At 39.8% G+C, this 26,000-nt stretch overlaps 2 protein-coding genes and 1 long non-coding RNA gene across 8 annotated transcripts; 1 reads left to right on the top strand and 2 right to left on the bottom strand.

Moving 5' to 3' along the window:
* Window positions 1–5,052: 5,052 nt before the first annotated feature.
* On the bottom strand, window positions 5,053–19,758 carry LOC105418385 (hemicentin-2-like). Of its 6 annotated transcripts, XM_029850798.1 has the most exons (11): window positions 19,698–19,758; window positions 18,807–19,157; window positions 18,533–18,715; window positions 17,957–18,298; window positions 17,660–17,884; window positions 17,213–17,473; window positions 16,740–16,824; window positions 16,420–16,459; window positions 16,047–16,216; window positions 15,873–15,920; window positions 14,825–14,884 (listed from the first exon to the last, which is right to left on the bottom strand). In XM_029850798.1, the coding sequence occupies exons 1-11, from the start codon at window positions 19,741–19,743 to the stop codon at window positions 14,842–14,844; spliced, it is 1,794 nt and encodes a 597-aa protein (XP_029706658.1). In that variant the 5' UTR covers window positions 19,744–19,758; the 3' UTR covers window positions 14,825–14,841. The 6 variants fall into 6 exon arrangements, with proteins under 6 accessions (XP_029706663.1, XP_029706662.1, XP_029706660.1 ...); XM_029850803.1 differs by lacking the exons at window positions 14,825–14,884; window positions 15,873–15,920 and adding an exon at window positions 5,053–5,455; XM_029850802.1 differs by lacking the exons at window positions 14,825–14,884; window positions 15,873–15,920; window positions 16,047–16,216; ... (4 more) ...; window positions 17,957–18,298; window positions 18,533–18,715 and adding exons at window positions 5,053–5,455; window positions 5,582–5,751; window positions 5,955–5,994; ... (3 more) ...; window positions 7,474–7,818; window positions 8,053–8,235.
* A 3,484-nt stretch (window positions 19,759–23,242) lies between these two features.
* LOC105418769 (uncharacterized) lies at window positions 23,243–25,482 on the bottom strand. Its single transcript, XR_003891583.1, has 3 exons — window positions 25,345–25,482; window positions 25,015–25,197; window positions 23,243–23,700 (listed from the first exon to the last, which is right to left on the bottom strand). It is a non-coding gene; the product is annotated as an uncharacterized lncRNA (long non-coding RNA).
* On the top strand, window positions 23,707–25,907 carry LOC105418768 (lysozyme C, milk isozyme). The gene is made up of 5 exons (XM_011619291.2): window positions 23,707–24,078; window positions 24,308–24,478; window positions 25,312–25,375; window positions 25,508–25,552; window positions 25,669–25,907. Exons 1-5 carry the CDS (start codon window positions 23,925–23,927, stop codon window positions 25,745–25,747), a joined length of 513 nt encoding a protein of 170 aa, XP_011617593.2. The 5' UTR covers window positions 23,707–23,924; the 3' UTR covers window positions 25,748–25,907.
* Window positions 25,908–26,000: the final 93 nt, after the last annotated feature.

The raw sequence follows: 26,000 nt of genomic DNA, 5'->3' as shown, positions 1-26,000 counted from the left end.
GCTGTTTTATTTTCTTTAGAGTGAGTTTAAGATGAGTCTCAATTAAGTGTAGGAATTAAATTGAAAACAAAAAGACAGTTGAAAAAAGAAAATTTCAGAGGTTGTGTGCAGAAAAAAAAAACCAAAAGTGTGAAGATTAGCGAGTATGAAGAAAAGATCGATAGTCAGCAGCGACTTTTGGAAAAATTGAGACCAGACACGACGATACTCCCTACCGGTGAAGTCTAAAGCTTTTTCAGACAATATCGAGTATAATTGCTGCATAAATACGTGTGTATTGTCTATATGCATAATGCTCACAGAATATGCACCTTTCGAATAATCTTTAGAACTCTTTTGGTTACCATATAAGACTCGGTCTTGGCCCGTGTGCCCTGTTCTCCGCGCGTTTTTAATGTTTTCAAAATAAGTGTAGTATCATCTAGTGGTGCTTTCTGTTATAATCTCAAGTGAGTTGGATTTGGCAATAGTCTACATACTCATAAAACATTCCGATTCAGAACGCTGGCAGGCTATTCATGCAATTTGACCTTTTCGAAAAAAACACTAAACCACAACAGGAGCACAGACCAGGGCCATATATGCTCCAAAAGAGGCAGACTTTCTCAAACTCATCGAGCATTTACAGGATTAATTTTTAGTCATCTGCTTCGTCTTCTGTCCTGTTTTAAGAAACGCGTAACTCTGGTTACTGATGTCTGCAGAGACCTCACAAACCAGCTCAAAAAGGCTGAATTAAAGGAAGCTTTATGAATGGGTCACACGGGGCAATTCATCAAGAAAGTGGATCATATTTCACCACTTAATATTTTGTAGTCTATTTTTTACTACTTTTATATATATATATATATACCTATAAGCTTTATTTATAAAGTGTCAATAACAATGAATTGTCTCTCCAGACTTTCCGCAGCAACATGCCTATGAAGACAAGTGGGTTCTTACTGACCATCACTGGAACTAAAAGAACATCTGTCCAGCACTTACAAGAAGGAGCAACCTGTGATTCAAAACAATGAAATGCTTCTTTCTATTGATCAGGATCATGACCCCAGTGAATATCCTACTTTGGACTTGAATCTTGATGATTCTCTACAAAAGACTTTAGTCATTATGTCGGTAATGAATTCTGAGGAATCAGAACCAAACCTACAGCTGTTCTCTCACAGCACACATGAGGACAGTAATCATAAGGGAGATCAACAAAATGACTCTGGATCAACTCTTCGCAAACAAAACCATCCACAACACAAAGGTGAGCTGAGTCCCAGTATTCACAGCTCAGCCAAGCTTCAGCCTCATTCTAATTCAGTCTTTTTTTTCTGTGACACTCTAGATTTTCAAGGGCAACATTTTTTCATGTGCAAGGAGGAAGATGGTGAAGTTCTCATCAACCAGGGGCAGTGGAACACTGAGAGGAACTCTGGTCTGGATCCAGAGGACACAAAACCTCAACACATGAAAGAGGAACATCTCAGGATCACTGCGGAGGAAGTTGTATTGAAGCAGGAGACTGACGCATCCCTTTCCCCCCCTAGTTCTGAAGTATACAGGGAGGTTCAGACCCTAAATCCTGATAAAACTACAAAACAGTCTGTGACCAAGTTGCCACTTTTGAATCCTGTGATGTCAGAACCAAACAGTGACCCACTGCTGCTGCTTTCCACCAGCTGTCGTGAGGACAAAGTCATAGGTCAAAGGAAAACTAGACGTGGTGGCTCTCGGTCAACCAAGCAGGACAAGAATATAACACAACCCCGACAGCGTGCAGGTAAGCGGCATGCTAAAGATGTTCAGAAACCTAGTCATTCTGACAGAGGTGAAAAGTCTTTAAAATGTGATACCTGTGGGAAACATTTTAAATTTAAGTCCGCTTTGCACATTCACATCAGAATTCACACAGGTGAAAAGCCATATGTGTGTAAAACATGTGGGAAATCTTTCACGCAACAAGGTCACCTGAGTTCTCACATCTTAATTCATACAGGTGAGAAGCCATATGTGTGTTTGACGTGCAAGAAAGGCTTCTTACGGAAAAAGAGTCTGCGCGATCACATGATAATTCACACAGGTCTGCAGCCACATGTATGTGTAACATGTGAGAAAGGTTTCATTCTGAAGGACTTGACCGCCCACATAAGAACTGTTGGATCGCGATACCTCCTGTATGTAGCTGCCGATCCGCGTGTTCGTTGAATGAAGACTTCGAGAAGTAAAGTACCAATTTCAAAATGTATTTAACAATAGAATCAATTCCAGACACAAATATTACAGAGCTCCGGGCCAGTTCATAACCCTAGCAACAACAAAGTTAATTGTCAGGGCACGAAGTCTGACGACCTAACTATCCCTTGGCCCAGTCCTTTATAGTCACACACATGCAAATTCACAATGTCCATGCAATCCAATCCAGATCCCCCGCTGAGATGTCCCCGTCCTCTTCCTCCAGTCCCACTTGGTGTTGGTAGGGTTCTTCTTTTCCATTGTTTTCCCAGGTAGCCAGATCTCATTCTTCATGCAAATGTGATCATCAACCCCCCTGATGTCGCATTTACAATGAGTGTTTGACACCCCCTGCCTGACTGGCTCCTGAGATAACAATAGAACAAACAACAATCCTGCAAATGGAATGTCTCTGCTCTTTATTACATTTACCAATGAGTCTACCTTGCCTAACTTCTAAGAGAAGACAGAAACATATGGTGAAACACATAACAAGATAAAGACAATTCTCAACAGAACCCATAATGCCGAGAAGCCACATGTTTGTCAAACATGTGGAAATGCGTACACGCTAAAATCCACTCTGAGATCTCACATGCGAGTCCACAAGTCGAAATAGACTTTATAAGATGGGAGGTGTTTTACATCTCAGCTGGGAGTTGTTCAACTACAGTGGATTGCAGAAGTTGTCGTACCCCTTGAACCTTTCTACAACCACAAATGGAAATATGCTTTATTGGAATTTTGTCTTAAAGACCAACACCAAACTGCACACTCGTAAAGTAAAAATTATACAGAGTACAAATTATATATCTACCTTTTTCTGCAATCACAGCTGCATGTCTTTTGGGGTATGTCTCTACCATGTTTGAATATCTACAGACTATAAATTTTACCTATTCTTCTCCGAAAAGACACTCAGGCTGAGTCAGATTAGATGGGGAGCGGTCGTAAATGGTAGCTTTCAGATGTTGCCACAGATTCTTGAGAGAAGTATAACTTTTAAGCGGGCCAGTTAAAATATGGAATATATTTTGCAGTTTAGCAGGTATTCTTTACATATTGCCCAAAATATGGAAAGAAGAAAACCCCTGAGATGTTGTGTCCAGAGTGATCTGCAGTGTTGATCAGAGAACCTTCATCCACATGTTTCCTCACATGGCATCTGGCAAACTGCAAAAGGACTTCTTATGGTTTTCTTTTTACAATGGCTTTCTTCTGGCACCTCTTAAAGGCCAGATCTGTGCAATGCACAACCTGTAGTTGTGCTGTGGACAGATTCTTGAGCTGTGGATCTCAGCTAACTCTAACCTGTGAGATTCAAAGCTTTTTATTTCCCAACCTTGCTTGTTGCACAGAACAGCTGTATTTGTGCTGAAATTAGATTACAAACATCATTCAACAATCATCAGGTCAACTTCTGAAGGCAATTGGTTGCATTCAGAGAAAAGGGGAATGAATAATTCTTTGTATGGTTTTTCACATTAAATTTCAGTGTTTGTGGTTGTGACCAAAGGTGGAAACGTTCAAGGAGTGTGAATACATTTGCAAACTACTATAGATAGTCAACACAGTTGAGAAGCCATGTTTGAATTTGTACAGGTTTTGTTCAAAGAGGTTGTTGACTCACACACAAAAACATCCACATAGACAAGTAGCCGTATGTTTTTAAAATGTGGAAAGCTTTCATAGAATTAGCCTGTCTACCCCCATGAGTGGTAAAGTGTCCTGTCAGTGCTTATTAACTGAGACCTCAATTGTATAATCACATGAATTTGATTACATGTTTGCAAAATGCCCATTGGGATTTTTGGGATCAATTTCTCATTGAAGAGAGGTAGCAAGTGGTACTGCAAAAAAAGTGGACATCAGACTAATAGTGTTCTCATCCCGTGAATTTTCATATTGTAAAAGAAAAAAATGGGTTGTATTCTCTGTTGTATTGATTATCAGAAATGTATTCTCATGGCCATGAAAACTTGGTGTGGCTTGGAAAATGTATTTCTCTATGAATAAACATTGCCTTTTTTTTTAGAAACAGGTGTCTTTTCCAGATATGGATATTTGTGAAAAAAAATTCTGTGAGCCTCTCTGACAGACTGTTGAAACACTTGTTGGACTTGTTATGTGCTGCTGTGCAGAGAAAATTCAATTTCTTTTCCTTATAAGGTTCTTTGCTTAAATTCCATCCTTGTTTTTCCCACAAGACACATCTTATATATATTTCAGATGTAACATAAATGTATTGGCATCTGTTCTTTGATTAAACCGCTTTTAAAGTAAATTTTCCTTTGATTCATCACATGAGCATGAAGGTTTTTTCCCTACACTACAAAGGAATAGGCAGCACTCAAAAAAGCTCCAGTCTGGGCCAACAGAACTCAGAACCTCTTTGGGTCTAAAGGGGAAATACTGTGGAGCAGTCAACGAGGGAGGAGACTGATATTCTAATATTATGACAGGTCAGATGTCATGTTTTTAGCTGTGCTTTAACACTTGACAGGGTAAAAGGTGACACATGTGTTCTCTAAACACTAGAGTCCACCATGAAAAACTTGTAGTTTGTGTACACAGTATTGCTGAATTGGTTGTGTATTCCACCCGGCTAAGGCTTCATCTTTGCTGCAGGAACGTATTTTTCATCTGAACATTGACTTCAGGAGCATTTTTTTGGCATTATAAAAGCCAAAATGTAGACAATAAGGAAAAGTTCCATCTGAAGGTTGGGATCCATTTTTCGGGTATTGGGAGTATCGTGAGTGCGTTACTGACTGTGAATGGTAGGAGGCACTGTGACACCCCTATTGTGTTTGAATGCGACTGCAGAATAGGAAGTGGTAGCCATGGTTGCGTCCCCTGCATTTATTACTTTCAATTGAACAAAAATAAAACCTAAATTCATGAACTGATTGCAAAAAATCAAGAGGGTAATAAATACTGATACAGAAAGGTAAAAAATATATCAAGCTGTTGCAGTCGTGTGACGCGAAAAACCAAGTATTAAGTAAAGAAGTAAAGTAAAAAGAAGTAAAATATGTTCATGTCATGCACACAAAAAAAATCGAATTTTTGCTGACAGGAAGTGGGTTTTCTAGTTGGGAAATTTGGTTCTAAAAATGCTTCTGATGACTCATTTCACCAACAACAACATCTGACGATAAAAACACAAATGAAAGGTTTCTACTTGACTGTGCTGTAGATTGCATCAGTACTGTCCACGGCACCAGTTGTCCTAAATAAGGGGGGGAAATACAAAGTCAAAAGTGCAGCTTTGGCAAAAATGTCCACAAAACACAGAAACAGTGAAAATCTTAATGATAACACTTTAAGGATAAATGGCAGGAGGGCAGTGGCTGACCTCGGGGCAGAGCTGAATCTGAGAAAACTGATTTCAGAGTACTGCACATCTTCTTCCTCCACATGTTTTGGCTCGAGGTGTCCAGATGTTTTGACTTTGGAGCACAGATCTGTCTGGGCTTTGGGGAAATGGACGCTGGTATATTCGTCCTCCAGCTTACTGGATATATCCTGCAAATGTAAAATGCCATTCATGACTGTGCTTCTTTCAGTCAGCTTGATGTTTGAACTGATTTGAAAATTGCTTATTTGCCGAGCTCCTTAATGGAGGCCTGGAATCCAAAAACTGAAATGGAAGATCAACTAAATGTCTCCTCTCTTTATTAAACTGCATTTAGAGATTGACAGGATGCTTCTCAGACAAATGAGTTTACCACTTTTGTCTCTACTGACTTCTTATGTGTGTTCTTCTTCCTGGTGATTTAATAAAAAAAATAAATTAATAAAAGAGTAGCAGCAAATCTAAATAATAACAATTGGAAATATGTAGAATAATTCTGCATGTATTTAATTGCATCTGAGTGTGGTTTGGTTGCCTCGTACTGATGTCACCGCTGAATCAACACTCAGTTTAAATATTGCATGTTTCCCGCATTTTAATTCCTTCTGCAAATCATCACGTTGCCTGTAAAAAGCCTCTCCATATGAAACAGGGTCCAAAATCATCAACTTACCTAAACAAAACAACAAAGACTCCTGTAAGTCCAATAAGGAAAATCCCAACACCTGATCCGATGGCTGCCAGTTTCCATGGCCGAACTGCTCAACGGAAAATTAAATAAATGAACAAAGTTTGAGATTTTTAACCCTCTTTCTGCAGAACAGACACAATCCCATCCCTGGTTATAATTTTGGTTATTAGTAGCTGTTGCTGACAGTGAACTGAACAAGTTCAAACAGATCTGGAAACTGGAAAATTCAATTAAATATTTAAAAATTAAACATTTTTTATACTACTTAAAATTCAACGGTCAAGTATGTAAGATGTGTCTGAATGAAGCAGTGATGACAAAAATATTAAGAACTAAATACACACAGAGTAAAACACAGTAATACGTTTAAAATTATTATACAATGGCACATGTCTACAGTTGTTAGATTCAATTTTGAATTACACATTTTACCTGTAATGAAGAAATAAAAACCCACCTGGGACAACAGTCACATTCACTGTAGACTCACTGTGTCCTAACAGGTTCCAGACTCGACAGGAATAACGTCCACTGTCTTTGGCTGTGACCTGAGTGATGACGAAGTTCTGCTCTGATGATTTTGATGAGTTTTCACCCTCCTTGTACCAGCTGTAATTAGCTGCCGGGTTAGCATCAGAGCTACAGTTCAGGGTGATTGTAGTGTTCTCCTCAACCTCACCAGAGGGACTCACTGACACTAATGGACCTTCAGGAGCATCTGCAGGACATCAAAACAATAAGAATGTTACTACAGAACAAGAAGGTGGTTGGTGCACATATATGTATTTATACATACATCAATATAGCGATTGAACAGTAGTGAACATTCTAAACTGGAGACTCATCATCCTGGATAAACACCCCATAATCAGTGACTGAATCCAAATCAGTCTTATTTACTTACACACTGCAGGAGAGCGGAAGGATTCGTATCCTATAACAGTGCAGGAATATCTGGCTGGAGAATTTATACTCAGGGAAACATGTTGAATTCTTGTGGCACCGTTAACTTTCTCATCATTCTTGTACCATATGTAAGAATAAAGAGACGCTCCACACTGACTCTGACACGTCAGCTCACTCCTGTTGCTGCTCTCTTGTCTACTCACACGTACCTGCAGCACTGGGTCTGTCATCAACAAGCACACCGTTACTATAGAAACAACTGCTGACGTCAACACACTGACATGCTGAGAGTTACCTGGTACAGTCAGTCTGACTCCAGGTTCACCAGTTAATCTCCAACCACCTGTGTTTGTTCTGATCATGAACTTGTAGACAGCTGAGTCGTTCTTATGCACATTTGTGATCCTCATAGTATATCTGTAGTTGTAGTACTTTGACTGATAATATAAATACTCTTTAAAGCACGTATATGAATGATGTGAGTTGGAGCTGAGTTCCACATCAGAAGCTTTTATAACCCAGAAAGTATCATCGTATGGTACCCAGTATGAATATCCGCAGTTGCAGCTGATGTCGACTGTTGATCCTTTGACAACACAGATTTCAGTAGAAGTGGAAGTCGCTGCTTTGACACTCACACCTGTAACACACAATGCACAAAACTGCTCTTACAGTCAAACAATGATTCAAATCACAATATGACACAGGCACAGAAAAGAACTGTGGCCAGTTGATGTCCAAATTCTGACTTTTGCTGTGACTGAAAGGATCATATGATTGACGTTGGAGTTGTTGCTGGTTTCTACTTTAACACAATGAAAGTATTTCTGCATCAGTGTAGAGATGATATTATGTGACAGTTTGGTGAACTCACCAGAATGTCCTATTTCTCCTATCCTACAGGTGCAGTCGTCTGTAAGAATATTGTCTTCTGGAGCTGCATAATAAATGTTTCCAAGGATCTTTTGTTCAGTCTTGAACAAGTTACAGTTTTGTTGAGGTGTCAGAGAACAGCTGCCACAGCTCAGATTCTGAGTTGATCTGATCACCTGAAGATCTGAGGAAGAAAAACAACTCATGGTAGACTGACACAGAGGCACGCCACCCATCAGATACTGATGTCATAAAGATGCAGAACAAAACATTACCTGAGACCCTCAGAGTGACTCCAGGTTTACCAAAATATTTCTCATCTTGATCAGTTATGAATCTGAACATGTAAACAGTTGAGTCGCTCTCTGTCAGGTTTCTGATAATCAGAGTACATCTGTTGATCTTGTCATCACAGATATTCTCAACACGACCTGAATACTCTGGGATTGACTTCAGATTCTCAAAATAAGGAATCCTCTTTTTTATGAACCAGAATTGATCTATAACTTTATGATACCCTGGGTAAATATAGGAGCAGCTGATGTTGACTGTTGATCCTTTGACAGCAAAGATGTGACCATTGGTGTACTTCACCCAACTATTGGTATACTGAGCCTGTAGAACTGGAAAATATCAGAAACAACAATCAGATACATTCAGACATTCATAAAATAACCAGCTTCAGAAAATAAAGCATTAATATTTAAATCTTTAAATGATTTATTTGAGGATGTGAAGTAAGCTTTCAGTAGATGACTGCTATAAAGGTGATCCTGCATCTGCTGTGTTTTACTGTGTTGGGTGGAGTTACTGGAACTTGTCTGAGTCTCTGTTTGTCTTTAATTTGGTTCATTTGTTCAGAATCAGAAAATATTAACACACAGAATCTTTGGCACTTTCACAGATGTTTTTTTCCTTCCCCCAAAAATAATACAAAACTAATATGTGATGAGGGTTATTCAATTTAGCACCCAAGCTTGTTCCTTCCTTTTCATATTATTTCAGATTATGGTTATATTTCAAAAAGTTTAGTGTCAATTCTGATCACAAAATCATCTCATCATCGTCCAAATCAGCCATCTGTTTTATTGTAACTGCTGAAGACAATTTAACTATTTCAATGCGAAGACTTTTACCTGGAGCGATGAGGAGAAGGAGGAAGGCTGCTGCAGCCAACCCCATGGCTGCTGCTCTGCTGCTGCAGGTCCAGACGTGACCGTTCAGGTCAGCTCAGGGCAGGCGGCTGGTCTGCTCTCTGAGCATGAGAAAATCAGCTCTTGGCAGCTGGTCAGCTCTCTGAGCTTGAGAAAATCAGCTCTTGGCAGCTGGTCAGCTCTCTGAGCTTGAGAAAAGAGCAGCCAGACCATCAAGACGTCTCGCTGAAGTGGAGTCGTTTTTCTACGAACTTTGAAGAAGTAAAACATGTTCTTTTTCCTTCCTCTTTCCATGATTTATATGCATGGCTGGTAGAAAATACAGAACCATTTAACAAAAGAAAAAAAAGATGTAATTTTGATGCTGTAAGTTTTCAGGATTTTCTTTTAAAGAGTGTAAAAACAGATCTGCTCTGTGAGTAAAACAGACAGTCAGTGACAGTGTTGGTGGTAAAGTGGTGCATGTGCAGCTGGTTCAGGCAGAAGCTACCACAGATACGAGGCAAATTAATGTTTAAAGCACAACAAACGTCAAAACAATTCGATAACCGTCAACTATATTAATTAAATTCAAAGTTGTTTTATTTTCTTTAGAGTGAGTTTAAAATGAGTCTCAATTAAGTGTAGGAATTAAATTGAAAACAAAAAGACAGTTGAAACCAGAAAATTTCAGAGGTTGTGTGCAGAAAAAGAACCCAAAAGTGTGAAGATTAGCGAGTATGAAGAAAAGATCGATACTCAGCAGCGACTTTTGGAAAAATTGAGACCAGACACGACGATACTCCCTACCGGTGAAGTCTAAAGCTTTTTCAGACAATATCGAGTATAATTGCTGCATAAATACGTGTGTATTGTCTATATGCATAATGCTCACAGAATATGCACCTTTCGAATAATCTTTAGAACTCTTTTGGTTACCATATAAGACTCGGTCTTGGCCCGTGTGCCCTGTTCTCCGCGCGTTTTTAATGTTTTCAAAATAAGTGTAGTATCATCTAGTGATGCTTTCTGTTATAATCTCAAGTGAGTTGGATTTGGCAACAGTCTACATACTCATAAAACATTCCGATTCAGAACGCTGGCAGGCTATTCATGCAATTTGACCTTTTCGAAAAAAACACTAAACCACAACAGGAGCACAGACCAGGGCCATATATGCTCCAAAAGAGGCAGACTTTCTCAAACTCATCGAGTATTTAAAGGATTAATTTTTAGTCATCTGCTTTGTCTTCTGTCCAGTTTTAAGAAACGCGTAACTCTGGTTACTGATGTCTGCAGAGACCTCACAAATCAGCTCAAAAATGCTGAATTAAAGGAAGCTTTATGAATGGGTCACACAGGGCAATTCACCAAGAAAGTGGAGCATATTTCACCACTTAATATTTTGTAGTCTATTTTTTACTACTTTTATATATATATATATATATGACAAGACGGGGCAACCTGTGATTCAAAACAATGAAATGCTTCTTTCTATTGATCAGGATCATGACCCCAGTGAATATCTTACTTTGGACTTGAATCTTGATGATTCTCTACAAAAGACTTTAGCCATCATGTCGGTAATGAATTCTGAGGAATCAGAACCAAACCTACAGCTGTTCTCTCACGCCACACATGAGGACAGTAATCATAAGGGAGATCAACAAAATGACTCTGGATCAACTCTTCGCAAACAAAACCATCCACAACACAAAGGTGAGCTGAATAGTCCCAGTATTCACAGCTTAGCCAAGCTTCAGCCTCATTCTAATTCAGTCTTTTTTTTCTGTGACACTCTAGATTTTCAAGGGCAACATTTTTTCATGTGCAAGGAGGAAGATGGGGAAGTTCTCATCAACCAGGGGAACTGGAACACTGAGAGGAACTATGGTCTGGACCCAGAGGACATAAAACCTCAACACATGAAAGAGGAACATCTCAGGATCACTGCGGAGGAAGTTGTATTGAAGCAGGAGACTGACGCATCCCTTTCCCCCCCTAGTTCTGAAGTATACAGGGAGGTTCAGACCCTAAATCCTGATAAAACTACAAAACAGTCTGTGACCAAATTGCCACTTTTGAATCCTGTGATGTCAGAACCAAACAGTGACCCACTGCTGCTGCTTTCCACCAGCTGTCGTGAGGACAAAGTCATAGGTCAAAGGAAAACTAGACGTGGTGGCTCTCGGTCAACCAAGCAGGACAAGAATATAACACAACCCCGACAGCGTGCAGGTAAGCGGCATGCTAAAGATGTTCAGAAACCTAGCAAACTAAAAAGAAACTGTCATTCTGACAGAGGTGAAAAGTCTTTAAAATGTGATACCTGTGGGAAACATTTTAAATTTAAGTCCGCTTTGCACATTCACATCAGAATTCACACAGGTGAAAAGCCATATGTGTGTAAAACATGTGGGAAATCTTTCACACAACAAGGTCACCTGAGTTCTCACATCTTAATTCATACAGGTGAGAAGCCATATGTGTGTTTGACGTGCAAAAAAGGCTTCTTGCGAAAAAAGAGTCTGCGCGATCACATGATAATTCACACAGGTCTGCAGCCACATGTATGTGTAACGTGAGAAAGGTTTCATTCTGAAGGACTTGACCGCCCACATAAGAACCCATAATGCCGAGAAGCATACACGCTAAAATCCACTCTGAGATCTCACATGCGAGTCCACAAGTCGAAATAGACTTTATAAGATGGGAGGTGTTTTACATCTCAGCTGGGAGTTGTTCAACTACAGTGGATTGCAGAAGTTGTCGTACCTCTTGAACCTTTCTACGACCACAAATGGAAATATGCTTTATTGGAATTTTGTCTTAAAGACCAACACCAAGCTGCACACTCGTAAAGTAAAAATTATACAGAGTAGAAATTATATATCTACCTTTTTCTGCAATCACAGCTGCATGTCTTTTGGGGTATGTCTCTACCATGTTTGAATATCTACAGACTATAAATTTTACCCATTCTTCTCCGAAAAGACACTCAGGCTGAGTCAGATTAGATGGGGAGCGTTCGTAAATGGTAGCTTTCAGATGTTGCCACAGATTCTTGAGAGAAGTATAACTTTTAAGTGGGCCAGTTAAAATATGGAATATATTTTGCAGTTTAGCAGGTATTCTTTACATATTGCCCAAAATATGGAAAGAAGAAAACTCCTGAGATGTTGTCCAGAGTGATCTGCAGTGTTGATCAGAGAACCTTCATCCACATGTTTCCTCACATGGCATCTGGCAAACTGCAAAAGGACTTCTTATGGTTTTCTTTTTACAATGGCTTTCTTCTGGCAGCTCTTAAAGGCCAGATCTGTGCAATGCACAACCAGTAGTTGTGCTGTGGACAGATTCTTGAGCTGTGGATCTCAGCTAACCCTAACCTGTGAGATTCAAAGCTTTTTATTTCCCAACCTTGCTTTTTGCACAGAACAGCTGTATTTGTGCTGAAATTAGATTACACACATCATTCAACAATCATCAGGTCAACTTCTGAAGGCAATTGGTTGCATTCAGAGAAAAGGGGAATGAATAATTCTTTGTATGGTTTTTCACATTAAATTTCAGTGTTTGTGGTTGTGACCAAAGGTGGAAACATTCAAGGAGTGTGAATACATTTGCAAGCTACTATAGATAGTCAACACAGTTGAGAAGCCATGTTTGAATTTGTACAGGTTTTGTTCAAAGAGGTTGTTGACTCGTGCACAAAAACATCCACATAGACAAGAAGCTGTATGTTTTTAAAATGTGGAAAGCTTTCATAGAATTAGCCTGTCTACCCCCATGAGTGGTAAAGTGTCCTGTCAGTGCTTATTAACTGAAACCTCAATTGTATAATCACATGAATTTGATTACATATGTTTGCAAAATGCCCATTGGGATTTTTGGGATCAATTTCTCATTGAAGAGAGGTAGCAAGTGGTACTGCAAAAAAAGTGGACATCAGACTAATAGTGTTCTCATCCCGTGAATTTTCATATTGTAAAAGGAAAAAAGGGGGTTGTATTCTCTGTTGTATTGATTATCAGAAATTTATTTTCATGGCCATGAAAACTTGGTGTGGCTTGGAAAATGTATTTCTCTATGAGGAAACATTGCCTTTTTTTTTTAGAAACTGGTGTCTTTTACAGATATGGATATTTGTGAAAAAAAAATTCTGTGAGTCTCTCTGACAGACTGTTGAAACACTTGTTGGAATTGTTATGTGCTGCTGTGCAGAGAAAATTCAATTTCTTTTCCTTATAAGGTTCTTTGCTTAAATTCCATCCTTGTTTTTCCCACAAGACACATCTTATATGTATTTCAGATGTAACAGATTCAGATTCAGATTCAGATTCAGATCCTTTATTGTCCCACACGGGGAAATTTACAGTGCAACAACAGCAGCAAGAGCACTCAGAGAAAAATAGATAAAATCAAATAGAACAGGATTTGGAATATACAAAGAGGATGTATATTTACAATAATCCAGATAAATGGATACTCGGCCTCTGTGTACCTGTACATAGTACAGAGGGTGAATACAATATACATATCAGAATATATAATATTCAGATTGTGCTAGCGGGCGTTATGTTTATTGTGCAGTCTGACAGCAGCCGGCAGGAAAGATCTGCGATACCTCTCCTTCACACAGTGAGGGTGGAGCAGCCGCTCACTGAAGGAGCTGCCCAGTGCTGTCAGGGTGTCCTGTAGGGGGTGGGACGTGTTGTTCAACATGGATGACAGCTTAGCCATCATCCTTCCGTTTCCCACCACCTCCACCGAGTCCAGGGGACATCCCAGGACAGAGCTGGCCCTCCTTACCAGTCTGTCCATCCTCTTCCTGTCCCTGTCCGTGATGCTACCGGACCAGCAGACTATCCCGTAGAAGATGGCTGATCCCACCACAGAGTCATAGAAAGTCCCCAGGAGGGGTCCCTGCACTCCAAAAGACCTCAGCCTCCTGAGCAGGAACAGTCTGCTATTGCCCTTCTTGACAAGGGCGTCTGTGTTGTGTGTCCAGTCCAGGTTATCGTTTAGGTGAACACCCAGGTACTTGTACGACTCCACCACGTCAACATCCGTTCCCAGGATGTTCACTGGTGCAGGTGGGGGGTTGTTACGCCTGCGGAAATCCACCACCAGCTCCTTGGTTTTGCCAGCGTTGATCTGGAGGTTGTTCCGCAGGCTCCAGTCCACAAAGCCCTGAATAAGTTCCCTGTACTCCGTATCGTCCCCATCAGTGATGAGGCTGACAGCAGCAGAGTCATCAGAGAACTTCTGGAGGTGACATGAAGATGTGCTGTATGAGAAGTCCGCGGTGTAGAGGGTGAACAGGAAAGGAGCCAGAACTGTTCCCTGCGGGACTCCAGTGCTGCAGAGAAGCCGATCTGACTCGGAGCCCTTCACCCTCACAAACTGTGGTCTTTGTGTGAGGTAGTCCAGAATCCATGTTGTGAGGTGGTGATCCACCCCAGCTACCTCCAGTTTGTCCCCCAGCAGCCTGGGCTGGATGGTGTTGAATGCACTGGAGAAATCAAAAAACATGATCCTCACAGTGCTTCCAGCCTTCTCCAGGTGAGTGAGGGCGGTGTGGAGGAGGTAGATGACGGCATCGTCCACCCCGATGCTCGGCTGGTAGGCGAACTGCAGCGGGTCCATGAAGGAGCTCACCAGTGGGCGCAGGTGATCGAGGATGAGTCTCTCCAGCGTCTTCATCAGATGAGACGTCAGAGCATATTGAACATAAATGTATTGGCATCTGTTCTTTGATTAAACCGCTTTTAAAGTAAATTTTCCTTTGATTCATCACATGAGCATGAAGGTTTTTTCCCTACACTACAAAGGAATAGGCAGCACTCAAAAAAGCTCCAGTCTGGGCCAAAAGAACTCAGAACCTCTTTGGGTCTAAAGGGGAAATACTGTGGAGCAGTCAACGAGGGAGGAGACTGATATTCTAATATTATGACAGGTCAGATGTCATGTTTTTAGCTGTGCTTTAACACTTGACAGGGTAAAAGGTTACACATGTGTTCTCTAAACACTAGAGTCCACCATGAAAAACTTGTAGTTTGTGTATACAGTATTGCTGACTTGGTCGTGTATTCCACCTAAGCTAAGGCTTCATCTTTGCTGCAGGAACGTATTTTTCATCTGAACATTGACTTCAGGAGCATTTTTTTGGCATTGTAAAAGCCAAAATGTAGACAATAAGGAAAAGTTCCATCTGAAGGTTGGGATCCATTTTTCGGGTATTGGGAGTATCGTGAGTGCGTTACTGACTGTGAATGGTAGGAGGCACTGTGACACCCCTATTGTGTTCGAATGCGACTGCAGAATAGGAAGTGGTAGCCATGGTTGCTTCCCCTGCATTTATTACTTTCAATTGAACAAAAATAAAACCTAAATTCATGAACTGATTGCAAAAAACAAAAAATCAAGAGGGTAATAAATACTGATACAGAAAGGTAAAAAATATATCAAGCTGTTGCGGTCGTGTGATGTGAAAAACCAAGTATTAAGTCTGCTAAAACAGGAAGAAGTAAAATATGTTCATGTCATGCACACAAAAAAAATCTAATTTTTGCTGACAGGAAGTGGGTTTTCTAGTTGGGAAATTTGGTTCTAAAAATGCTTCTGATGACTCATTTCACCAACAGAACAACATCTGAAGATAAAAACACAAATGAAAGGTTTCTACTTGACTGTGCTGTAGATTGCATCAATACTGTCCGCGGCACCAGTTGTCCTAAATAAGGGGGGGAAATACAAAGTCAAAAGTGCAGCTTTGGCAAAAATGTCCACAAAACACAGAAACAGTGAAAATCTTAATGATAACAGTTTAAGGATAAATGGCAGGAGGGCAGTGGCTGACCTCGGGGCAGAGCTGAATCTGTGAAAACTGACTTCAGAGTACTGCACATCTTCTTCCTCCACATGTTTTGGCTCGAGGTGTCCAGATGTTTTGACGTTGGAGCACAGATCTGTCTGGGCTTTGGGGAAGTGGATGCTGGTATATTCCTCCTCCAGCTTACTGGATATATCCTGCAAATGTAAAATTCCATTCATGACTGTGCTTCTTTCAGTCAGCTTGATGTTTGAACTGATTTGAAAATTGCTTATTTGCTGAGCTCCTTAATGGAGGCCTGGAATCCAAAAACTGAAATGGAAGATCAACTAAATATCTCCTCTCTTTATTAAACTGCATTTAGAGATTGACAGGATGCTTCTCAGACAAATGAGTTTACCACTTTTGTCTCTACTGACTTCTTATGTGTGTTCTTCTTCCTGGTGATTTAATAAAATAAATAAATTAATAAAAGAGTAGCAGCAAATCTAAATAATAACAATCGGAAATATGTAGAATAATTCTGCATGTATTTAATTGCATCTGAGTGTGGTTTGGTTGCCATAACAACAAACGTTTTCACTCGTACTGATGTCACCGCTGAATCAACACTCAGTTTAAATATTGCATATGTCCCACATTTTAATTCCTTCTGCAAATCATCACGTTGCCTGTAAAAAGCCTCTCCATATGAAACAGGGTCCGAAATCATCAACTTACCTAAACAAAACAACAAAGACTCCTGTAAGTCCAATAAGGAAAATCCCAACACCTGATCCGATGGCTGCCAGTTTCCATGGCCAAACTGCTCAACGGAAAATTAAATAATTGAACAAAGTTTGAGATTTTTAACCCTCTTTCTGCAAAACAGACACAATCCCATCCCTGGTTATAATGCTGGTTATTAGTAGCTGTTGCTGACAGTGAACTGAACAAGTTCAAACAGATCTGGAAACTAGAAAATTCAATTGAATATTTAAAAATTAAACATTTTTTATACTACTTAAAATTCAACGGTCAAGTATCTAAGATGTGTCTGAATGAAGCAGTGATGACACAAATATTAAGAACTAAATACACACAGAGTAAAACACAGTAATACGTTTAAAATTATTATACAATGACACATCTACAGTTGTTAGATTCAATTCTGATTTACACATTTTACCTGTAATGAAGAAAGAAAAACCCACCTGGGACAACAGTCACATTCACTGTAGACTCACTGTGTCCTAACAGCTTCCAGACTCGACAGGAATAACGTCCACTGTCTTTGGCTGTGACCTGAGTGATGACGAAGTTCTGCTCTGATGATTTTGATGAGTTTTCACCCTCCTTGTACCAGCTGTAATTAGCTGCCGGGTTAGCATCAGAGCTACAGTTCAGGGTGATTGTAGTGTCCTCCTCAACCTCACCAGAGGGACTCACTGACACTAATGGACCTTCAGGAGCATCTGCAGGACATCACAGCAATAAGAATGTTACTACAGAACAAGAAGGTGGTTGGTGCACATATATGTATTTATACATACATCAATATAGCGACTCAACAGTAGTGAACATTCTAAACTGGAGACTCATCTTCCTGGATAAACACCCCATAATCAGTGACTGAATCCAAATCAGTCTTATTTACTTACACACTGCAGGAGAGCGGAAGGATTCGTATCCTATAACAGTGCAGGAATATCTGGCTGAAGAATTTATACTCAGGGAAACATCATGAATTCTTGTGGCACCGTCAACTTTCTCATCATTCTTGTACCATATGTAAGAATAAAGAGACGCTCCACACTGACTCTGACACGTCAGCTCATTCCTGTTGCTGCTCTCTTGTCTACTCACACGTACCTGCAGCACTGGGTCTGTCATCAACAAGCACACCGTTACTATAGAAACAACTGCTGATGTCAACACACTGACATGCTGAGAGTTACCTGGTACAGTCAGTCTGACTCCAGTTTCACCAGTTAATCTCCAACCACCTGTGTTTGTTCTGATCATGAACTTGTAGACAGCTGAGTCGTTCTTATGCACATTTGTGATCCTCACAGTAAGTCTGTAGTTGTACTTTGACTGATAATATAAATACTCTTTAAAGCACGTATATGAATGATGTGAGTTGGAGCTGAGTTCCACATCAGAAGCTTTTATAACCCAGAAAGTATCACCGTATGGTAACCAGCTTGGATATTTGCAGTTGCAGCTGATGTCGACTGTTGATCCTTTGACAACACAGATTTCAGTAGAAGTGGAAGTCGCTGCCTCTACACTCACACCTGTAACACACAATGCACAAAACTGCTCTTACTGTCAAACAATGATTCAAATCACAATATGACACAGGCACAGAAAAGAACTGTGGCCAGTTGATGTCCAAATTCTGACTTTTGCTGTGACTGAAAGGATCATATGATTGACGTTGGAGTTGTTGCTGGTTTCTACTTTAACACAATGAAACTATTTCTGCATCAGTGTAGAGATGATATGATGTTACAGTTTGGTGAACTCACCAGAATGTCCTATTTCTTCTATCCTACAGGTGCAGTCGTCTGTAAGAATATTGTCTTCTGGAGCTGCATAATAAATGTTTCCAAGGATCTTTTGTTCAGTCTTGAACAAGTTACAGTTTTGTTGAGGTGTCAGAGAACAGGTGCCACAGCTCAGATTCTGAGTTGATCCGATCACCTGAAGATCTGAGGAAGAAAAACAACTCATGGTAGACTGACACAGAGGCACGCCACCCATCAGATACTGATGTCATGAAGATGCAGAACAAAACATTACCTGAGACCCTCAGACTGACTCCAGTTTTACCATAATACTTCCCATCTTGATCAGTTATGAATCTGAACATGTAAACAGTTGAGTCGCTCTCTGTCAAGTTTCTGATGATCAGAGTACATCTGTTGATCTTGTCATCACAGATATTCTCAACACGACCTGAATACTCTGGGATTGACATCAGATTCTCAAAATTAGGAATCCTCTTTTTTAGGAACCAGAATTTATCTGTAACTTTATGATACCATGGGTAAATATAGGTGCAGCTGATGTTGACTGTTGATCCTTTGACAGCAAAGATGTGACCATTGGTGTACTTCACCCCCCAACTCCTGGTATACTGAGCCTGTAGAACTGGAAAATATCAGAAACAACAATCAGATACATTCAGGCATTCATATAATATAATTATAATTCATATAATTTTACAATAACCAGCTTCAGAAATAAAGCATTAATATTTAAATCTTTAAATGATTTATTTGAGGATGTGAAGAAAGCTTTCAGTAGATGACTGCTATAAAGGTGATCCTGCATCTGCTGTGTTTTACTGTGTTGGGTGGAGTTACTGGAACTTGTCTGAGTCTCTGTTTGTCTTTAATTTGGTTCATTTGTTCAGAATCAGAAAATATTAACACACAGAATCTTTGGCACTTTCCCAGATGTTTTTTTCCTCCCCCAAAAAATAATACAAAAGTAATATGTGATGAGGGTTATTCAACTCAGCACCCAAGCTTGTTCCTTCCTTTTCATATTATTTCAGATTATGGTTATATTTCAAAAAGTTTAGTGTCAATTCTGATCACAAAATCATCTCATCATCGTCCAAATCAGCCATCTGTTTTACTGTAACTGCTGAAGACAATTTAACTATTTCAATGCGAAGACATTTACCTGGAGCGATGAGGAGAAGGAGGAAGGCTGCTGCAGCCAACCCCATGGCTGCTGCTCTGCTGCTGCAGGTCCAGACGTGACCGTTCAGGTCAGCTCAGAGCAGGCGGCTGGTCAGCTCTCTGAGCATGAGAAAAATCAGCTCTTGGCAGCTGGTCAGCTCTCTGAGCATGAGAAAATCAGCTCTTGGCAGCTGATCAGCTCTCTGAGCTTGAGAAAAGAGCAGCCAGACTTTCAAGACGTCTCACTGAAGTGGAGTCGATTTTCTACGAACTTTGAAGAAGTAAAACATGTTCTGTTTCCTTCCTCTTTCCATGATTTATATGCATGGCTGGTAGAAAATACAGAACCATTTAACAAAAGAAAAAAAAGATGTAATTTTGATGCTGTAAGTTTTCAGGATTTTCTTTTAAAGAGTGTAAAAACAGATCTGCTCTGTGAGTAAAACAGACAGTCAGTGACAGTGTTGGTGGTAAAGTGGTGCATGTGCAGCTGGTTCAGGCAGAAGCTACCACAGATACGAGGCAAATTAATGTTTAAAGCACAACAAACGTCAAATCAATTCGATAATAATTAATTAAATTCAAAGCTATTTTATTTTCTTTAGAGTGAGTTTAAAATGAGTCTCAATTAAGTGTAGGAATTTAATTGAAAACAAAAAGACAGTTGAAACCAGAAAATTTCAGAGGTTGTGTGCAGAAAAAAAACCCAAAAGTGTGAAGATTAGCGAGTATGAAGAAAAGATTGATAGTCAGCATCGACTTTTGGAAAAATTGAGACCAGACACGACGATACTCCCTACCGGTGAAGTCTAAAGCTTTTACAAACAATATCGAGTATAATTGCTGCATAAATACGTGTGTATTGTCTTTATGCATAATGCTTACAGAATATGCAAAACAGCTAAAACAGGAAGAAGTAAAATATGTTCATGTCATGCACACAAAAAAAATCGAATTTTTGCTGACAGGAAGTGGGTCTTCTAAATTTGGTTCTAAAAATGCTTCTGATGACTCATTTCACCAACAACAACATCTGACGATAAAAACACAAATGAAAGGTTTCTACTTGACTGTGCTGTAGATGGCATGAGTACTGTCCACGGCACCAGTTGTCCTAAATAAGGGGGGGAAATACAAAGTCAAAAGTGCAGCTTTGGCAAAAATGTCCACAGAACACAGAAGCAGTGAAAATGTTGACGATAACAGTTTAAGGATAAATGGCAGGAGGGCAGTGGCTGAGAAAGAAAAACCCACCTGGGACAACAGTCACATTCACTGTAGACTCACTGTGTCCTAACAGGTTCCAGACTCGACAGGAATAACGTCCACTGTCTTTGGCTGTGACCTGAGTGATGACGAAGTTCTACTCTGATGATTTTGATGAGTTTTCACCCTCCTTGTACCAGCTGTAATTAGCTGCCGGGTTAGCATCAGCGCTACAGTTCAGGGTGATTGTAGTGTTCTCAACCTCACCAGAGGGACTCACTGACACTAATGGACCTTCAGGAGCATCTGCAGGACATCACAGCAATAAGAATGTTACTACAGAACAAGAAGGTGGGTGGTGCACATATATGTATTTATACATACATCAATATAGCGACTGAACAGTAGTGAACATTCTAAACTGGAGACTCATCATCCTGGATAAACACCCCATAATCAATGACTGAATCCAAATCAGTCTTATTTACTTACACACTGCAGGAGAGCGGAAGGATTCGTATCCTATAACAGTGCAGGAATATCTGGCTGGAGAATTTATACTCAGGGAAACATGTTGAATTCTTGTGACACCGTCAACTTTCTCATCATTCTTGTACCATATGTAAGAATTAAGAGACGCTCCACACTGACTCTGACACGTCAGCTCACTCCTGTTGCTGCTCTCTTGTCTACTCACACGTACCTGCAGCATTGGGTCTGTCATCAACAAGCACACCGTTACTATAGAAACAACTGCTTTACTTTAAACTGTAAATCATAATGGTGAGATTATATGTAGGCCTTCACTGATTTGATTAGCTTAGCTCGCAAACAGCACATTCTTCTATATCAGACAGATTAAAAGAACAGCTCCTGGGTCAGGCCCTGCAGCTCTGTCTCCAGTCAATGCCACTTCTCCAACAGCCGCCGCATTTCTGTCGCCCTTGACCAGAGAAGTTCGAGTTGACATATCAAGCATCATGAACATTAAGCATTAGCAAATAATAGGAAACATTAAGTAATGAGAAACAATATAACGAGAATAAAGAATATAACAAGGTAAAAGCAAATAAGAGATAACTTTAATATAATGGATCAGTTTCCTGAGTGTTGTTAATTTCAGTTTTTCATAACAAAAAGTTAGCGAATTCCTTTCTAATTAGGTTTTTAAGATATCTATAGTCTGGGTTATATTTATCTAGATGCCAATATGCAGCGGAGCCTCGGTCCCTGCCAACATGCTGTGAACATACAGCAGCAACAACAGCAGCAGCAGCAGCTACAGCAACCATGAGTTTAACAGCAACAACCTTCATCCTTCTCCTCATCATTCCAGGTAATTATTCAACTTCACTTTACCTTCAAGAGTTTGTGTGCCAAATCTACACATGCTCACTTAAAATGCTGATCCAATCATAGTGGACAAGAATCATTTTAGGTAAAAATAAATAAATAAAACACTGAAATAAAAATAATTTAAAAAATATGAATAAATAAATCCATAAAAAACTGCTCTAAATGGTAACTTCTAATGGGTTACAGATGGGTTCACTGAGACACTTGATCAGAAAGTAACAAGTATGGGTGAAGAGTTACAAACAAAACTGAACACTTTTAATGACATTAGTTTTGTGGTTTCAATTTATTTAAATTGAGTTTTCAATACCAACTAAAATTGCTTCAACTTGATCAAAAGTTCTTGGTACCATTTGGATATTTTCTTTCTGAACACAGTAAAACACAGCAGATGCAGGATCACTTTTAAAGCAGTCATCTACTGAAAGTTTAGCTTCAGCATTGATGAGGGTGCGATCATTTGGATCAGGATTTGACTGATTTATCAGTTCCTGGTTTATCATTAAAGGTTTTCAACTTTCTTTTTCAGAACGGCCAGTGAAGGTGACCAGCATCATGCTGACTTATATCGGCTTTGTTCCGGCTGCTTTTCTCCTTTGGTGTCTGTGGATGAGGTAAAGTGGTTAAAACCCATCACCCAACACCAACATCAGAGCAGCAGACACACAGTCAGTCAGTCAGTCAGTCAGTCAGTCAGTCAGTCAGTGAGTGAGTGAGTGAGTGAGTGAGTGAGCTAGCAAGCTAGCTAGCTAGCTGGGGGCCGGGTCTTTTACCTACACCAAGGAGGCTATTTGACAGTTGGCGGTTGTTTGTTAGCAACTCAAAAAGTTCTCAGCTGCCAAGAAAGAGCTGATTCATTTTTGGTGATGGTCTGGATTCTAGAGGGATTATAATCTTTGCTCTTCCAAAGATCAAATCCAAAAGGTTTGGTCGTAAAGCAAACCATCCTAACATGTTATGTAGCCATGTATTCCTACTGTATCCCTATATACCTGTTTATACCCATATACTATATTACAGGTGTAACTCACAAAATGTGAGGACCTTGTGCTTGTTCTTTATTTTTAGTCTTAATAAACATATTACATTTTATGTAAAAGAAAAGGGTGCTACATAAAGTTTGACTGTACCTATTAACTAAATGAGCACATCCTTCTCCTGTACGGTTGTATGTTCTTCTTTGTTGCAGCTCTACTGTTCTTTGATTTAATTTCATTTGTTCTTTCTTCATTTGCTAACTGCATGCTCTAAGGAAACACACACAAACACACACACAGACACACAGAGACAGACAGACACACACACAGTGACAACACTGACACCTCATCTTCAGGATTTGTAAATGTCCTCTGATGACATGGGAACATCAACTGTTCCCTTTTCAGCTTTTTTGGTTTTGTTTGGTGGGGGTGGGCGTCTTTCCAGTATGAATAGGGTGTAACCTGTCAAACAGAAAAGATGTATTCATGCACACAGATCATTTTTCTGCCCTCCAGCTCTATTGAATTCCAGAAACCAAAGATATGATTTCTTGGCACGACTGTCAGTGTCAAACACTGAGGGAGGGACTTTTATCAGACAAGAACAAAAGGCATCCTCTGAGATTGGACGCTGGTGACTCCACAGAAAACATATATGTCATGAAAAAGGGACTTGTCCACATAGGATGGAGGGTAAAATGAGGGTTCTGCTGGTGCTCCTCTTGAGCTGTGGTTTGGTTGACAGCCAGCCAGTGAACAAATGTCATCTGCAGGAATTAATGATCCAGGCGACAAAAGGAAAATCAAATGGACTCAGTGACAGAACCTTCATGGCCAAAAGTGAGTACCAGTTATTGAACATTTGTTGAAGTGCTCAAACGTTTATAAGTGATGACAAAAATCATAAATATCAAACTCTGATGTGTGTCATGGCATAAAACAAAAAATATTTCTAAATATGTCAGAGTCCTGGAATACATGGCATTATTTCCCATTTAAATGTTCTCTGGTGCTGATGTTTATATAAAAAGAAATAAAAACACTTCTTCATAATTGTCTCGTTATCCAGTAACTTGTGCTGTGGAGACGGTGACACGTTTTAACACCAGTGCGGTGAACCAGATGACCCACACTGGAAACCGTGTCTGGAAGTTCTATGGCATTTTCCAGCTCACTAATGGTCTGACCTGCAGCGACGACACAGCCCAACTCCCCAACATCTGTGGAGCGAACTGTACTGGTGAGTCTGGGCTGTAAAGATGGGCTTCCTTTGAAGTCCACCCAAACCAGTACTGAATATGTTCCCTCTTTAGATCAGTCTTTCAGATTTCTGTATCTTCATAGTCCATATCAACATAGTCCATGTGCTTAAATTGTAAATCCAGCATGGAACTAGGAAAACATAGAAAAAATCTGACTAAATATACCAGCTAGAAACCACAGACTGGCTTAGAAACACAGACAGGGAGGTGAAACATACTAGACAGCACATACTGGAGACACAGGTAAAAAAAGTCATCAGGATGATAGGGAGAAAAGTATCTTTTACATAAACAAGACAAAGAGGACCAACAAGAACGTGACCTCATACAAACACCTGATATCTGATATTGTTCCCTTTGACATTCACGTAATAAAATAGATGACACAGGTTTGTTACACCATAAACAGATCTAATTTCAGGTTTAATGTTTAGTCTCATGTACATTAGATAATAAGTCATGCCATAACACTGCCCCAGCAGTTTATAGGGGTAATGCAAACTTTTAGACTTACCTGTAACTTCTGGGACAAATGTGCAGAACTGATGAAATGTGGAGTCTGCGGGAGGTCACGTCTGTCTCCATAGACTCATTTCACATAAATTATTGTTGAGATGACCTCTTCTGATTGGCTGCATTGTGCCAATAAGTAGTCAGGTAAGCTTTGACAATGAGGGGAACTATGGGTGATCTGTTACTGACAGTAAGAGAATCACAAGAAGCAGAGTTTGGAGATAAGTCAGGAACAATGAAGAAGGTGAGAAGAAAACCGAAACAAAGACAAAAATCATTAATATAACTTTGGTTTCAGACTTCCTTGACGATAACATAAATGATGACTTACAATGCCTGCTGAAGAGCTTCACCAGCCTCATGTAAGTTTTTTACCTTCTGAAAAATGATAAGTTCTCAGTTAACTTTAACATTAGAGAAATTCACATGTGGTATTGTTATTTTTTGCAAACCTTCAGTCAAAAGTAAAACCAAGTGTATTTCTCTTCTGACAGTAAAGGAGGGTTCAGTGGGGAAAACTTTGAAGACATAAGAACAATGTAAGTTATTATTTTGCCATCAATTGCTTAAAATCACAATATAAATGTGAAACTTTAACATCTTCAACTCAAGACATTGTAATTCCTAATATTTTAGCTCTTCTTTTTCTTTGCAGGATCATGTTTTTCTTGCCTGGACATTGCAAAAACCAAAATGGCACCGAGTACTTTGCTGATTGCAATAAAGTAACATAGTTTAATATTCACTGCACAATTTCCTGGTTGTGTGTTGCACAACCTATGGTACAAATAAAGTAAAGCATGTCACCTTTAGTTGTATTTTATGACAGTAAAATAATACAAGGTTCTAAAATATGAGAAATGTCATGGAAAAATAAATGGATTTTCTGCTGTCATTCTCAGTTCTAACCAACAGAGGTCGCACCACACTGAGCCAAAACCCGGCGTGCTGTGTGTGCGTGTGTGTGCGCGCGCGCGTGTTCTTGAA

The sequence above is a fragment of the Takifugu rubripes genome, chromosome 17 (assembly GCF_901000725.2).
Source record: "Takifugu rubripes chromosome 17, fTakRub1.2, whole genome shotgun sequence".
NCBI lineage: Eukaryota > Metazoa > Chordata > Actinopteri > Tetraodontiformes > Tetraodontidae > Takifugu > Takifugu rubripes.
This window is presented reverse-complemented; position numbering and strand designations above follow the sequence as displayed.